The sequence below is a fragment of the Condylostylus longicornis genome, unplaced genomic scaffold (genome assembly GCF_029603195.1).
Source record: "Condylostylus longicornis isolate FDR11 unplaced genomic scaffold, ASM2960319v2 ptg000030l, whole genome shotgun sequence".
Taxonomy (NCBI): Eukaryota; Metazoa; Arthropoda; class Insecta; order Diptera; family Dolichopodidae; genus Condylostylus; species Condylostylus longicornis.
The window spans coordinates 8,237,853-8,253,721 of NW_026577999.1; the positions used below are offsets into that span (position 1 = coordinate 8,237,853).

At 24.1% G+C, this 15,869-nt stretch overlaps 4 protein-coding genes across 5 annotated transcripts; 2 read left to right on the plus strand and 2 right to left on the minus strand.

The window, feature by feature from the left end:
* Nucleotides 1-4,865: 4,865 nt before the first annotated feature.
* LOC129608037 (protein amalgam-like) lies at nucleotides 4,866-7,065 on the minus strand. Of its 2 annotated transcripts, XM_055519343.1 has the most exons (6): nucleotides 6,812-7,062; nucleotides 6,025-6,526; nucleotides 5,689-5,952; nucleotides 5,394-5,533; nucleotides 5,281-5,322; nucleotides 4,939-5,074 (listed from the first exon to the last, which is right to left on the minus strand). In XM_055519343.1, the coding sequence occupies exons 1-5, from the start codon at nucleotides 6,852-6,854 to the stop codon at nucleotides 5,294-5,296; spliced, it is 978 nt and encodes a 325-aa protein (XP_055375318.1). In that variant the 5' UTR covers nucleotides 6,855-7,062; the 3' UTR covers nucleotides 4,939-5,074; nucleotides 5,281-5,293. The 2 variants fall into 2 exon arrangements, with proteins under 2 accessions (XP_055375317.1, XP_055375318.1); XM_055519342.1 differs by lacking the exon at nucleotides 5,281-5,322 and having other exon boundaries at nucleotides 4,866-5,074; nucleotides 6,812-7,065.
* Nucleotides 7,066-7,933: 868 nt separating this feature from the next.
* LOC129607899 (integrator complex subunit 12-like) lies at nucleotides 7,934-8,969 on the plus strand. The gene is made up of 4 exons (XM_055519144.1): nucleotides 7,934-8,232; nucleotides 8,289-8,395; nucleotides 8,454-8,542; nucleotides 8,594-8,969. The coding sequence occupies exons 1-4, from the start codon at nucleotides 8,073-8,075 to the stop codon at nucleotides 8,901-8,903; spliced, it is 666 nt and encodes a 221-aa protein (XP_055375119.1). The 5' UTR covers nucleotides 7,934-8,072; the 3' UTR covers nucleotides 8,904-8,969.
* Nucleotides 8,967-12,129, minus strand: LOC129607898 (SCY1-like protein 2). Its single transcript, XM_055519143.1, has 10 exons — nucleotides 11,905-12,129; nucleotides 11,712-11,847; nucleotides 11,199-11,656; nucleotides 10,926-11,131; nucleotides 10,202-10,874; nucleotides 9,994-10,140; nucleotides 9,853-9,928; nucleotides 9,706-9,768; nucleotides 9,578-9,646; nucleotides 8,967-9,525 (listed from the first exon to the last, which is right to left on the minus strand). Exons 1-10 carry the CDS (start codon nucleotides 12,026-12,028, stop codon nucleotides 9,111-9,113), a joined length of 2,367 nt encoding a protein of 788 aa, XP_055375118.1. The 5' UTR covers nucleotides 12,029-12,129; the 3' UTR covers nucleotides 8,967-9,110.
* Nucleotides 12,130-12,962: 833 nt separating this feature from the next.
* LOC129607829 (HIG1 domain family member 1A, mitochondrial) lies at nucleotides 12,963-15,613 on the plus strand. The gene is made up of 2 exons (XM_055519018.1): nucleotides 12,963-13,228; nucleotides 15,064-15,613. Exons 1-2 carry the CDS (start codon nucleotides 13,141-13,143, stop codon nucleotides 15,252-15,254), a joined length of 279 nt encoding a protein of 92 aa, XP_055374993.1. The 5' UTR covers nucleotides 12,963-13,140; the 3' UTR covers nucleotides 15,255-15,613.
* Nucleotides 15,614-15,869: the final 256 nt, after the last annotated feature.

The window sequence follows — 15,869 nt, forward strand, 5'->3', positions numbered from 1 at the left end:
ATGTACTTATGTAACATGGTTATTAATATTCTCGATACTACTCTTCTTAGTTATGTAAAATACACAATTGCAAAGAAAATCTTTCTTTTTAATGGTAAAATTAAAAGATTTTTTTAATGGTAAAATTAATTTTGCTTACAGATTTAATTTTGAGTTTAAAATTTTACTCTACACTAGGCATGATTTTATTATTTATTTTTTCAATTTATTTAATTTAGTTAAATTTAAATCAAGAACAAGAAATATCAAAACGAGGAGATGTGTGTGAAATTTATTTAAAGGAAAACTCGATCAAATTTAAAAGAGTTTGTGAAAATTGTTTGTTAAAATGCCGCAAATTAAAAAAAAGGCTTATTTATGTTAGTAGACCTTATCGATTATAAATATAAACATTAAAAGTTTATAGATCATTGCAAAAACTAAATTTATACCATATCCAATACTAATTTTAATAATATTAAAAATCTTTGAAATCTTAAAATATACAAATTTCATTTTAGATATACTTACATACATTCATGTTTGTATAGACTTTTTACTTTTTAGTGCGATTTTCAAATAAAAAGAAATTAAAATTGAACTCATGCATATTATTCATAAATAAATAAATATATGTATATATATGAATATAAATTATATGTATATGTACATATATGCATATATATATTTGTTATGTATATGTATACAAGTAAAAAAAAAAGTCCCCTTCTTAAAAATACAAAAAAAAAAAGAAACAACAATGAGCAAAAGCCCCATAATTTTAAGGATTTGTAATTAAAGAATTATGAATGTTAATTAATTAAGAGAAAAATCGTATATCCCAAAAATTAAAATTAAAATACAACAAAAAAAAAACAAAATCAAAGATAAAAAAGAATTCGAGCAAATATAGAAATGTACAGTCCACCAACGTTTAATTTCAATAAAGATAATTAAAATAACAAAATTAGGCTTCTCGAAACTATTGTTAATTTTCTTTAATAACACTCAAATGTAATTTTAATTTTGAATATTTTTAAAAATTAGGAATTGAATTTTGTGATATTCTTTTTCCCAACAGTAACAACAATACAAAAATGCTATTTTCGCTTCCATTTTACAAAAAGAAACAAAAAAAAAAAAAACATTTTAATTAAAAAAAATTTAATTATAAATTTTATAAATAATTTATATGCAAAAAAAAAACAATATCGTTAAATTAAAAAATTACTTGACTGCTCTTCATTTTTTCACAATAGATAAAATGATTTGTATTTTAAATGAGTGTTCCAGAGCCGCATTATATTAAACACGTACTTCATAAATGCGAAATGTCACAAAAAATTTTCAAATGAGTCGCGTCGCATATCCGGCAAGCGGGTTACAGTTGGATTTTTTAGGTAGGTTTAAAGTTTATAAAAACTTTAATTAAATAAATAATTTTAAAATTTATTAAATATAAAATATTAATATTAAATTATTTGCTTTAATTATATATAATTATATAATATATGTGTATTGTATAAATAGAAAGTTTCATTGTAAAAAATATATACAAAATATAATGATCCGTAATTATCATATCAATAATATATTAGTAGATTGCGACCTTGATGTTGAACTAAATTTAATTTTAGGGGTAGAAGTTTTGAGTCTGTTCGACTTTTAATTTCTTATGATTTCTTCTTGGCTCTAAATGAGCCAAGGTATATTTTTTGTATACATATTATTTTATAATTTTACTTAATCGAATTTAGATCCGAAATAAAAAAATTTAAAACAATTAAATTTTTCTTCAAGAGCAGGAATCAAGAAAAACAAATCTATCGTTGTCTCCATTCTTCATTATTTATTTTATATTAATTAAGATTATTAATAATTAATTTTAATTTATATGAAAATGTTGTTACTTATGGGAAAATATCATAAAAAAAAATAATATTTACATACATACATATATATATATATATATATATATATATATATATATATATATATATATATATATATAAATTTATTTTCCATTAATATTATTCATAAATTAAATATAAATGTATATTATATTTTGTTATATAATGTATATGAAAAATGCGTAATAATTATTTAAATAATAAATTGTTTCCTCATTAATTGTAAAATATTTAATCATTTTATTTTATTAAAATTTATTTTTGTTTTATCCATTATATATCACTCGTTTTCTACAATATTGAGATTAACTCAAAATTTACACATTTGAGAAAATCTAATTTTAAAATTTTTGAGTTAATAATATCTTATTCTTATCTGATTCTAGCATTATTTTATAATTTATTTTTTAAAAGCTAGAGAATTCGAATTTTTGCACAAATTTTTTAAATGATTATTTTTGTATAAATAAATCAAAAATCGTATTTTGAGTTATTTCACTGTTGCCGAAAATGAACAATATAATGTGTTATATATAAAAAGTGTTATTCCCCAATTTAACAAAATAAGCTCATTAAAGAAATACAATTAAAGAAAAATATTAAATTATATATTACATAAAATATATTTAACAGAATGAAAGAATAAAAAAAAAAAGCTTTAATTTTTGTAGATTATTAAAATTTTTAATAATTTAATTTAATTAAATTTGATATGTTATATAGTTGTTTTGTGATTTTTTAAGTCTTAAAGAAAATATATTATTAAATTTAACTACATACATCATAACTTCTACTATACGGTTTTTATATGTTCCGTTTATAAAAAATAATAAATAATATGAAAAAGTTCATTAAATTTTTATTTAAAAAAAAACTATATATATATATACATATATATATATATATATATATATATATATAAAATATATTAATAAGTTAGCATAGCGCAAATAAAAAATCTATAACAAATTTAGCAATTAAAAATTTGATTAAAACGTATATGAAAGTAAAAAAGAAAAAAGAAAAAAGAAAACAAAAAAAAAGTAAAGTATTAAAATTAAAATACATACATACATATATAAATCGATAAAAAAAAAAAAATAAATAAATAAATATAATATGAGAAGTTTGTGTAATTAATAATTTATTTATTTTATTAATGTTTAAGTTTTAATTAAATAATTTATAAATATTGGTTGAGTTCAACTATTGTATTCTACTTTGATTTCAGTTTCATTAAACTAACAAAAAAAAAATTGAAATTTTTCCTCCAAAATATAAAATATAACGAGACCTGTCGCATAATTGTTTTTATCATTCACATTATCTTAATAATTATTTTAATAATTTATTAATTAAAATAAATTATTTTGATTTAATTATGCATAAATTCAAAAATTTATGTGCATTTATTAAACATTGTATTTTACGTACAAAAAAAAGAGTGGTTTCTTCGTTCAAATTTTTTAATTTTTATGCAATTTTTTTCAAAATAAATGAAATATTTATTTTATATTTTATTTATTCAGACAGCTATATACTCACAAGCATACATAATAATATGCCTTTGTCTCTTTAATGAAATTTCTTTCATTTAGTAACTAATAAACTTCTAAGCTTTCATTACACTTATTTCTAATGAAAAACTTATCTCAATTTTTGGCAGTTTTTTTTTCACGAAAAAAATAATATTTATTTTTTTCTTTAGTTGTCCCTACATATGTACATTCATAAGTGCATATATTATGTACATTCTTCCTGAAACACATATTTCCAGAAAATTTTTCGGTTTATTATTTTAATTAACTTATTCCAATTCTTTTAATAAAACAAAACGTTTTGCTTTAAATTAAAAAAAAAACATTCACAGTTGTTGATTTTATTTTACTAAAATCATAATAGATCCGAATATAATTTATTAAAATACTTATTTTTTTTAATTAATTGGTTATTGGAGTTCGTTACACACAATATTCTGAGATTTTCATAATAAAAGTATGAAAAGATTTAATTAATTCTAATCCTAAATTATAATAAATTATTAGACAAAATCTAATTCATCCCAACAAAATTATTGTTTTTATTTTTTCGTTAGAAATTGAAAAATTTTGTTTATGTACTAAAACTTATCATGTAAAAAAATGAAATTTTATTTTATTAATAATTATGATAAACATTAATATACCATTATACAAAAAGAAAAAATAACAAAAAAAAAAACTAAAGATACATAATATAGAGTTTATAAATTAACAAAAAAAAAAAAATAAAAAAGTTATACTTTTTTGTTTTAATTTAGAATTGCTTGTTTATTTTTTAAAATATTCCATAAGAAGATAAAATATATTATAAAAAGAAACGTGTTAGTAATATTTTAAGTTTAAAATATAAAAATAAGTACAATTTTGTATTCCCTAAAAATGCAAAATTTTTAAATTTTATTTTAAAAAAAAAAGTTAAATGTAAAAATATACATGTTGTATTCTAAAAATCAAGAAAGTAAAAAATTTTGTTTAATTTTCGTTTTATATTTAATTTCATATAATCTCCAAATTCAATGACTTCTGCCAAACAAATGATTGTCAATTTTTGGATCTGCTCATTTTTATTTTACGTAATTTACAAAAATCTGTTATTTAGTAGCTCTATATCTGTATATTATATTATATGAATATGCAAGACGGTGCGATTTCTTTTTTGTAATATAAACGGTATTAAAATCCTCTAAAAAATAAATGAGAGACTACTTTATTCAATATGATAAAGTGATTATTGAAGTATCAATGAAATTAATTAAGGAATTGAAGAATTTACATGCACATATCGTGTAAATTGTTGATTTTATCTTTGATTGGAATTTTACAAACTTAAAATAGCGAATAGATTGAAAATATACATATATGTATTTCTTTTCCAAAAAATTTATTACAAACTTCAATTTCAATTACAATCTTTATAATCACAAAGCATCCAGTTAAGTAAATTATAATCAATTAATTTCACTCTTTAATCATAAAATTAATATTAAAATTAAAAAAAGTTATGCTATTAAATCTCATATTACATAATCTTGTATAAACACAGAATTGTCATGGTAATTAAAAATATTTTATAATTATAAATGCTGCAACTGGTTGATCCAGATGAAATTAATGCATGAAAATGAATATTTGGTATCCTTGGTCCTTAAAACGGAAAAAAAAAATTTACAATTAATTTTAAAAAATTGATTAGGGGACCTCTAGAAAAAATTTAATTTTATATTTTTAATAAAAAAAATAATCAAACCAATTTAAAAACTTGCAGGAAGTTACGAAGTGAGAATGAATATAATGTTTATAAAATAAAATTTACCAAAATAAATTCTAAGAATTAAACTAACATGATATACCTTTAAAATTCAATTAAATTTTATGAACAGGTATTACTGGTTCTACAATAAAGAAAAAACTCAAAAATTAAACAAATCAAAAACCAATAATAATTTATTTTTTTAATAAATACCAAATAAAGTGACGCGAGCTTCTGAGTTTCCAAGTTTATTTTCAGCTTTACAAATATAATCCCCATAATCCGGTTCTCCAACAGAAGAAATGCGTAGAACGGAATTGGTTATATCGTGCTTTGCGGCATTATTTGTAATCCTATCAAAAGTTTTTTAAATTAAATATTAAATACTCTGAATAATAGGATTTTATTACATATAATAGATATTTATAACTAATTTATTAATTATTAATATAAACAAAATAATATTTTCTTATGGTATACAATTAAATTACAAAAAATGGAAATATACCAGAAATTTCCTGTACTTTGCAATTGTTTATCATTCCTGTACCATGATACTGCTGGAGCAGGAAAACCTTCAACATCACATTCTAGTTCTATGGCATAGTTCTTTGCCTGACCAACTTTTGGCACTGGAGTTGTAATTACTGGCTTAAATTCTACCTCAATTTGAATTGGCTTTTTGGAGGGTGTACCTATTTCGTTATCTGCAATGCAGAAATATGTACCACGATCATATCGGTGCGCTGAATTAAATTTTAACGTGTTTCCTCTTAAAGCAAAAATTACGCAATTAGTTTATTTCAATTAGAAAAATTTTATTAAAAATTATATGTTTACTCACTCAAAATGATTTCCACCACCAGGCATAATTGCATCATTCTCTCTTCTCCAAGTTATGGACGGTTTTGGAAATCCTTCAGCCTGACATGTTATTTCTCCTTTGGAGCCTTCAGTTATTGTATACGGATTTTGAATCAAATTATCTGGTATATACGGTGGGTGCTTTATTAATAATTTAACACTTCTTTTCATTTTTTGTGAAGTTGTCGATATAATAATTTCACATTCATATGCACCACTATCACTAGCTTCAAGTGCATTTATTCCAAATGAATATATCTTACTATCATCTGCATTTATTACTTTAATCGAATATCTTTTATCAGGTAGTGCCAAGCTTTCTCTCAATGATAAGACAACAGAACCAGATTCTTGTACTTTAGCCCATGTTACAGCATAGTTGTCAACATTTTCTACAGTACAATTCAAAGTTGCGTTTTCTCCAATTTCATGAATTTGTTCTGGTGATATATCAGATATAGTCGGATTTTGATAAGATAAACCTGTAAATTGAAACAAAATTTTAAGAGAATCAACATTTTTGAGATTTTTTTTTTATTTTTTGGAAACGCTTCTAAACCGGCTTTGTTATACACACTAATTTTGGCAGCCATTCATATTCGATTCTACCATGCATATGCATAAGTATATCTGATTATATTCATAATAAGCAAGTAATATTTCAAATGAAAACAATGAAATCCTAATTGGTATGATACAAATTATTTGACTGATTAATTAATAAAACACTTAATTTTTTCATACATAAACTTGAAAATATTACTTACATATAAACGAAGTAAGGTAAATAAATAAAATAATTTTATTCATTTTTTTAATTTTTTCAACCTCAATTTGTAGTTAATAATCTTTTTCTTTTTTTTTGTACTTAAATCACTCAATCATTTCTTTGTTGAAAATATTTTGCCAATTAAAAATATTTTCTTGTTAATCTTAAAAACTTTGTTTATATTATTTCTATTTGGGAGATCAAACGAATACTTTTATATAAAATCTTAGCATATGTGCATAACTTTAGAAAACATTGTTTATGCTAGTATTGCCAAACTGAGTCTCTTTTAATAAATTTGAGGATTGTACTAAAAGGTAAATTTTTCTATTTGTACCAGTTAACATTTTATTGACTTGATGATCCCCTAGTGTTAATCCATGAAAACGGAAATTAATTATAAAATTTTTTAGCCTTCAAGAGACAGAATGATTTACTTCAAATTAAGTTATCTTATTAAAAAGTAAAACATTTGTCTCTAGATTGGGTTTTTTCTTCAAGAATTATATAAGTAGACCAGGTATACAAAATATAATGCCGAAATGCGCTTTTTTCATTTCAATACATTTTTTTGTAAGCCTAGAAAAAGTATTTTTTTTGTAATTTTGGGATTTGTTTACATATACAACAAAATCTAAGATTAAATCTGTGATAAAGTCTTATGACTGTTTAGATATTAGGATGAAATTATAAGCGCTTTGGTTCAAATTCTATCAAGCTGCTGGAATTTTAAACAAAATAAAAACCAGGTGATCGTTGTTCAAAACCTTAAAAAAACTTATTGTGTAATATATTTTCTTTTTAAAAAATCTGACAGTAAATCTGATGAAATTGAAATATAGTATATTATTTACTGTCAGAAAAATTCTGAGCTAAGCACTGGTTTCTTGCATTTATGACTTTCATTAGGATCATATTATATCTTATTTTTGTCCTATAATATGTAAACGACCACTAGTAACACGACTGTTACTGGCTTAAAAATATTAAAATTATTATAAATATGGCTGTTTACACGCTTTTCGGCAAACGAAATTAAACATATATACGTCAATCCGTGATTCAAAAGTCGTCGTGTAAACACATGTAATGTTATTTCATTTTTATGTAGTAAAGAAAATTTAATTAAAAAATCTGATTTTTTAACTTTCGTATTGCGTCTAAATAAGTAAATACTGTGGATTAAATTTTTTTCTAGGGGTTTCAATTGATAATTCAACATTAAAAGTTATATAGAAAATTAACCAGTAAAAATTAATATGGCTGAGGTAGACCCTATTATTAAGATGTCTCTTAAATTACTGCATTCAAATGCCCCGGATTCTGCCGAAAAGCTTAGAATTACTTTGGACGAAATAATTAAGCAACGGTTTGGATATTCAAAGACATTGATTAACACATTGAATAAGAAATTCCTTAGTATATTAATCATGGAATTTATAAATAAGTATGTAACAGCAAAAAAACTTTTTTAGCCGAAGAAACAACATTCCCTAGGACCATTAAACAAACAGAAAAAGTTGATTCGCCAGGTATTCCTGAAGAAACTATTAGCATACATTCTGAAGAGGAAAATCTTACAGTATATAAATATTCTTATCATATAGATATAAAAGTTTAATTTGTTGTTTCTTAATTAGGAATTCGGAGATTTAGTTTGCGTGCTTTGTGGTGCAATGGTTTTAACTGCGGGGAATCGCTTAGTTGAATGTAACACTTGTCAAAAATTGTAAGTTATTTTTGCACATAATTCAGCCTTATTTTATGTATGTATGTTCAGGTACCATCAGGAATGTCACAAACCAAATATCACTGACGCAGATGCGAACGATGAAGACTGGTGTTGTAGTTCATGTAACAAAATTGTTCCAGTTGAAACAAATTTTCCAATTTCAACACCATCATCTTCTGCTTCTTCCTCACCGTATCATCGTACCCAAGATTCATCTCCAACTCATAGCAAAAGTTCAAAGGGAAAATCTTCTAAAGATGTGTCTTCAACCGCGAGCAGATCAAAAAACTCTAGTTCCCCATCTTTTACATCTAACTCAGAAAAGACGCACAAGAAAAGATCAAAAAATAAGAAATAAGTACACACAAAATAAAATTATTTTTCACTATTTAAAAACTTGTATTTTGACTTCATTTACATAAATATTTACGCACACATGGTCTTATTCACTAAATATTATTTATATTTAATTGTAGATTTTTGTTAAATTATTATAGGTTTTTAGTTTATAAATACTGTTAGACACTAATTTTTTTTTTATATTTTATATTATTAACAATTTAATTTATTTTAAAAAGTCAAGTATATCTTGCTGACTTAGTTGATTTATGTTGGAGCTAGAGTTATTATTTTGAAAATTTAAATTATTTGAATTTGGTCTTAAAATTTCAAAGTTATTGAAACTCGAATTGCTAATTGGAATTTGATTCATTGGGACTTTATGCGTGGTTGATGCAAATGGATCAAGATCTTGAAAACAACTTCCTTTGCTGTTATTCGTTGGTGCAATTTTGACGTTGTTCATATTACTTTCTATTGTAAGCGGCTTGTTATTATTGCCATGCGAAGACGTCTGGTTAAATGGATTATGTATTATTTGTGAATTAGAAAAAGACTCCTTGCTTATAGTGGAATAGTTAGGACTTGGTTGAATTGTTGGATTGACATTATTAATTGCGAGCTTCGAAGAAATCTGAAAGCTTTAAAAATTCTGTTTTATTTGAAATTGCATTAATAAATTTTTAAACTTACTGTTTTTCGATTTCAGAATTTAAATTACTTTCAATATTTTGAATTTTTATCTCCTGCCGTTCAGGAACCCTATAAAAATACAAAAATGGTTGAAAAAATTATAATACCAAGTATTTGTCAAGATTTACTTGTCAATAGAGAAGTTATTACTGGAATTGCTAAGGTCTAACTCATGGACGGGGTCAGGAATACTGAAACATATAATGGACATACATAAATAAAAATATTAAGAATATATGAAATATACAAGTGCATTATTACAAACATCAACTTACGTAGTTGGTAATGTTGAATTATTCACAGATTGTTCAATTTTACTTCGGTGCTCTGTCTCAACGCGATTAACCAAATCTAATATACACAGAAATGTAAATTATATCATCACATAAAAATTTACAAATAATTTTCCTACAAACCTTTCACTAAATTTATTATAGAATTGAACTCATTCATTGTTAAACTATTTTCTATACTCAATGGCATTAAATAGGGGATTACTTTAGTGGCAATTTCTGACTTAGATAATCCCAATTTTTTATTAGCCATGATTAGTTTGAAAATACCTAAAAAGTATGATAAAATAAATTTTAATTATGTTTCAATTTTACACCTAGGAAATTTTACCTATTACAGCCATTATAATAGCTGGCTCGCGATTAGGAATTTTTACCAAAAATGGCAGAATTATGTCTGATACTAACCATTTATCTAAATTATCCAGAAGATGACCTATGCAAATTAAACCATTTACCTTAACTGATAAACTTCCACTATTCAGACAAAGAGATTGAATTTTTGGCAACAATATATTTTTCATAGCTGAAGAATCTATTAAAGACGAAATTTCGGGCAAAACTTTCATACACATCTCCTGAAGATTGGAATTATTACTGTCCAAAGCTTTGTAAAGCATTGGTAAAACATGATATTTAATATTTTCTTTGGATGATGCACTTAGAATCAAATCCATATTCTGCAGTATGACATAAAAAATTTGAATTGGTTCATGTATTTTCATTACTGGAATGAGGTGTGGAAAAATATGTTTCCTATATTGCTCTGATTCACATTGTTTTGCTATTATAAAAACATTTTGCAACACAAATGGTATCATTTGAGGATTGATGTACTCTTTGACTAAATTTGGAAGAATTATCTGTAAATTTACTCGTAACGGAAATGCTCGGATAACATCACCCACACCTTTTAAAAATTTAGATTTTTCTAAATTATCAAGTCGATAGAGAGAATCTAGATGGGTTAAACTTTTCACTTCCATATCATTGAAAAACGATACCTGCAAAAAAAAACTGTGAAAAACAATTGCAATCGTTAATAAATAACTTACATTTCTAAATTCGTGTAATTTTGTTCTATGAAGAGGACTTGAATGCATTAGAGATTTTAATGAATCCCTAAGCTCTAAAGGAATGCAATCAAAACTTGGAAATCTACCTAGGTTGATTTCTTTACAAAAGTTTTTGAAACTATCATACTTTCCAAAAAAATTTTTCATTGGTTTCCCTTTGTTATATATACAATATATTAGGACCCCTTAAAGTATAAATTGAAAATTGTTATTTTCGGTTGAAAGTTGTTTTTAATTGGTTTAATTTCTTACCGAATGAGTATAAGTCACTATCTGTTGTTATGGAATAGTTTAACCCAGTTTCCGGTGCCAAATGCTCTAAAGGTGGCTGAAGTACAATATTTAAGTTAGCGTTAAAACCTTCATAAATCCATTCATAACTTCCATCCTTCATTTGTCCAGTTATAAAAAAGTCAAAACCGAACAACTTCCATTTTCCATTTTGGTTTATAATCACATTATTTGGAGTTAAATTGCAGTGTACAATTTTCATTTCGGAATGTAAAAAATTCAAACCTTCTATAAGTTGTAAAAGGCCGTATTTTATTTCGAGATCTGACAACTTATCTTCCACGTTAGTAGAGGATATACTGTCGCTTAAGCACTTAAATATAGGTTCGGTAGCAAATGCTAGACAATCCCTGTTTTCTTCTAATGGATGACGAACCTCTAAAATTTGAGGATGTCTTATTTTTGTTAATTGTTGAATGCTGAAATCAGAAAATTTTTTAAAATGGAAACTATCAGGTGATAAATGGCCTTCACCTCTTTCGTAAAATGCCTAACAGATGTTCTCGTTCCTCCTTATTAAATCTTTCTAGAGTCTTTTTTTCAAAAACAAATATCGAAACATTTTCTTTTGTTGTCTTTTTGATACCATTGTGTATCTTCCAGAAAGAGCCTACAACGTACATAAAGTCGTAATTTTTTTAAAAATTTTCCTTTATTATAATCTCACCAATTCCAGCAGTTCCGACCTGTTCTTGTATTTCATGACCACTCAAATGTATACCTGGCAAAACACTTGATAATTGAGAAACTGTTGTACTTACTGAAGAATAAAATTTATTAAAAACGTCCATAATACCGAATAAAATATATTTCTCTTTCTTTTTTAAAAAATTAATAGGAAAAGGCTCTAGATTAGCGAATAGCGAAACAAGTCCGTCTTGACTTGTTTAACAAAAACAAAACAAACTTCGAAGAAAATTAAAAAATCTAATTTTTTAATATGACAGTTGACGTAAGATCGACAGAATTTATATTGACTGTTGATATTTGACACGTCTTTACCCTTTAAGCAGGATTTTGATATTTCAAAAATATATCACCATTCACCGAGACCAGGATGACATTCTTAAAAATTTTTTTAAGTTTTGAAAATTATAGAATTTAACTTGCTTTTTAAGTTAGTTTAAATGTTTTAAATTAGTTTGTTTATTTGATACTAAAATTTAATGTTTTCTTTAAAATATTACTTGTTTATTATTTGGAACTTGATGTCTTTCTATGATATTTTTTTTTAAATTACTTTCTCTATTAATTCCATAACTCGGAGTTTTTTTGAAAACGAAAGGAGAAATTTTTGCATTTGTTCAGGAATTACGTCAAATTTGTTCAATAAAAGTTGAAAACAAAACAAGAGCGATTTTTCGCGACGAAATGTCAGAATACATATGGAATACACATACTTAAATGAGACTGGCCAAAATCAAGCGAATTTACGCCGCGAATTTAATCGCCGATGTTGAAAAAAAATTAAATTCGTATTACATCATCGTCCGCCGTTGCTCCTCACCACTTTGATTCTGTTTTCGCATTAAAAAGTAAAATTAAGACAACAAGCCAGATAAAATAGGAAAATTTATAAGATATCTTCACAATGAAGTCACATTTTTACAAGTCTTAAATATTCAACAGATCTTGTTATTGTTAAATCCCGATTTGACATCACTGTTTCTGTCAATATGTTTCTGTCTTTAAAAACACTACATACAATTTCATCATTTTCTTCAGTTCAGTTGAAATTAGTTTATTGAAAAGAAAGTAGGTGTTAGCATGAATGTTGTGTGATTTTTAAAAGTAAATTCCTATTGTATCAGTATTGTGTAACGATTTTAATTCAATTCCTACTGTTAAACAAAGTTCAATATTGTATATTAAATTTATAAATTAATAAAAATTTGATAAAAGGATGAAGTCAGCATCATATTTTGAGACCAAGGAAGAGAGTACTTCAAAATTAGCTACAAAAGCAAAAGAATCTCCGTTTATGTTAATGGGTAAATTATATTTAAAAGTTTAATACATAATTTTAAAAATTGATAACTACTTTTGTTTATTTAAAGTCTTTAAAAAACAATTTTAAAATTTCATGTAGAAAATTAGTTTCAAAAAAATATTGGATTCAACATTGAATTCAAACAAAATTTTTCAAGGTTAATAGTATATGTGCATACATATATATGTATATATATTTATGTATGTACATACACAGTAATCCTTCTAATTTCTAATATGTAGTATGTATAATTACATGCATGTTTGTATATAAATTTTTTACTTCTACAAATAGAAAGATTAACGTGAATAATTGACATTATTTTCCAATACAATACCGATTACTGTCTACTGACTATTGATATCAATGCAACGTCATAGTTGGAAAAGTTGCTACGTGATATAATAACGGTGTTGCTTATTTATAATTACCAGAAATATTAAAAACTTAAGAAAGAAAAATTAAAAAATAACAAAAAAAACTTTGAAATTCAAATATTACTGTTGTTTTAATAATTTTTTCTTTCTAAAAATAAATTTTGTTTACAGTAAATCATAAATTTTTGGTAATTTTAATATCGAACGATTTTCTTAATTTCATGTAGGTAAAAAATATGCATGTATGTAAATAATATTAGTATTTTAATTTTAAAATTATTAAATGCTCCAAGCTGCATGCATAGCACATGTTTTTTTTCATTTACCTAAAAAAACGACATGTTAACATACATACCTACATATGTACATATATATTTCTTAGGGTATGGAAATGTAGTTGTTTGAATAAGCAAGAAGATAAAAGTACCGGTGACTAGTTTAATATTATGAATCATATACGGCTTTATGTATTGTATAATCAGTTCTAACATGTATATGTATACTTAACAGTATAAGTACGTACATATATACTCATTCTTATATAGGTTGTACATATGAAAGCATTAAAGGTTCCGAAAAATAAAATGCTAAGACATTAGGAAGGGACTGTGATTTTAAAATTAATTTTACAGTGAAGATAACACACAATTCAATTGGAAACCAAGTACGTACGTATAGTACGTATGTACATATTTATGTCTGTATAATTTTTAATTTATTCTATAAATATAATTTTTCCGAGATTTCATCAGAAATATGAATGTATAAATGTTCATATTTACCTTTAACACCGGTTATAAATTTCAATAGTTGTTCAATGAGTTATGAACTTTTTTTTTTCTTTAAGTAACGTATTTGCATGCTTATCACTTTAAAGAAAATTATCAAGAAATTTTTAATGGCAAATTTGTTGCAATTAAAATTATGTACATATTTAAATAATTATTAAAGAAAGATAGAGCAAAATTGTTTCCGTGCCTTTATTTGTGTCCTTTTTAAACTTGATTTTTCTTTTAAATTTTCGTATTAAATAGCCAAGATAAGATACTATTGGCAGATGATAAATAATTTAGTTTTCAACTTCGAGATTATTTAGATATGTATATCTTAATAATTGAATTCGAAATGATAAAATTTGAGATTGAGGAAACGTAATTTTAACACGGCTTAACTATCTTTTGAAATTCCTTTAGAACTTTAAGCATACAACTGTCATTTTCGAACATTCTTTTTTTTGTAGATATTGCAATGTTTTAATGTATGGAATATGCTTTATATTAAGACCTAAGTTAGACCTGAATTATTGAAACACTTCTTTGATCATCGTAAACTATATTTTTATATCTCATAAACTAAGTATTCAATATTCATCATAAATATTCTTAAAGAGTTTAAACCGAACTTTGAAATTTTTTTTTGAAGATCTATGTATTTTATAATGTTTTTTTTTTTATTTTAGGAATTGGAGGTTTTATTGCTGCTGGACTTATTGGAGCGTACAAGTATCGTACACGAGGAAACATGAGCACAAGTGTATTTTTAATGCAATTACGTGTAGCTGCTCAAGGTACTGTAGTTGGTTGTTTAACATTAGGATTAGCGTATTCAATGGCGAAAGAATATATGTTTAAAGATAAAAAGGAATCTTAAACTTATCTTTAATTTATTTTATATCATAAAATTGTATGTGGCAAAGAAGCTTCAAATTAATTTGCAGTAATAATATTTAAAATAGGAAAAAAATGTATCTGTATTTTAGTAATTAAATATTTTAAAATAATTTATTTTTGGAAAGGAACTCATACATACACAACTCGGAAATGAAATTGTAAATAAATTATTATAAATTTTAAATTTACATATTTATTTTTTGATATCAATTTTATATTAAGTAAAATATTTATTATAGCAGAAAGACATGTGTATAAATCGAGTAAAGTTGGAGTTCAATTTTAACAAAAATGTTAAGTTTTTAATTATTATGTGAATTAAATGTGAACATCGACAAATTTATGTTTTAAAGAAATTTTAAATTTTCAGTGTTTCTCCACATTTTTTAATGTTAATCAGTAAGTTTTGTCTTGCGCTATTAGAAATGGGAAAGGAATTTTATGTATGTACCCATCTTTTTTTTACATTATTTCTTAGTAAAATTTTTTTAACTTTATAGTTAATTAAACCGATTCTGCATATGTAAAACCACGTACAGAATACATAAAATATTGTAAGAAATTCAAATGTGTATTTAAAATTATTTTCAAGAAA

What these genes read in the sequence shown, in the direction of transcription:
- LOC129608037 (XM_055519342.1), bottom strand. Translation starts at nt 6,854, where the DNA reads ATGAATAAAATTATTTTATTTATTTACCTTACTTCGTTTATAT. An exon ending in GGTGGTGGAAATCATTTTGA is followed by an intron (nt 5,953 to 6,024) that starts GTGAGTAAACAT and finishes TTTTGCTTTAAG; the next exon opens with AGGAAACACGTTAAAATTTA. An exon ending in CAAAGTACAGGAAATTTCTG is followed by an intron (nt 5,534 to 5,688) that starts GTATATTTCCAT and finishes AACTTTTGATAG; the next exon opens with GATTACAAATAATGCCGCAA.
- LOC129607899 (XM_055519144.1), top strand. Translation starts at nt 8,073, where the DNA reads ATGGCTGAGGTAGACCCTATTATTAAGATGTCTCTTAAATTACTGCAT. An exon ending in ATTGAATAAGAAATTCCTTA is followed by an intron (nt 8,233 to 8,288) that starts GTATATTAATCA and finishes AAACTTTTTTAG; the next exon opens with CCGAAGAAACAACATTCCCT. An exon ending in CTGAAGAGGAAAATCTTACA is followed by an intron (nt 8,396 to 8,453) that starts GTATATAAATAT and finishes TTTCTTAATTAG; the next exon opens with GAATTCGGAGATTTAGTTTG.
- LOC129607898 (XM_055519143.1), bottom strand. Translation starts at nt 12,028, where the DNA reads ATGGACGTTTTTAATAAATTTTATTCTTCAGTAAGTACAACAGTTTCT. An exon ending in AATTACACGAATTTAGAAAT is followed by an intron (nt 10,875 to 10,925) that starts GTAAGTTATTTA and finishes TTTTTTTTGCAG; the next exon opens with GTATCGTTTTTCAATGATAT. An exon ending in TATAATAAATTTAGTGAAAG is followed by an intron (nt 9,929 to 9,993) that starts GTTTGTAGGAAA and finishes TGTGTATATTAG; the next exon opens with ATTTGGTTAATCGCGTTGAG.
- LOC129607829 (XM_055519018.1), top strand. Translation starts at nt 13,141, where the DNA reads ATGAAGTCAGCATCATATTTTGAGACCAAGGAAGAGAGTACTTCAAAA. An exon ending in ATCTCCGTTTATGTTAATGG is followed by an intron (nt 13,229 to 15,063) that starts GTAAATTATATT and finishes TTTTTATTTTAG; the next exon opens with GAATTGGAGGTTTTATTGCT.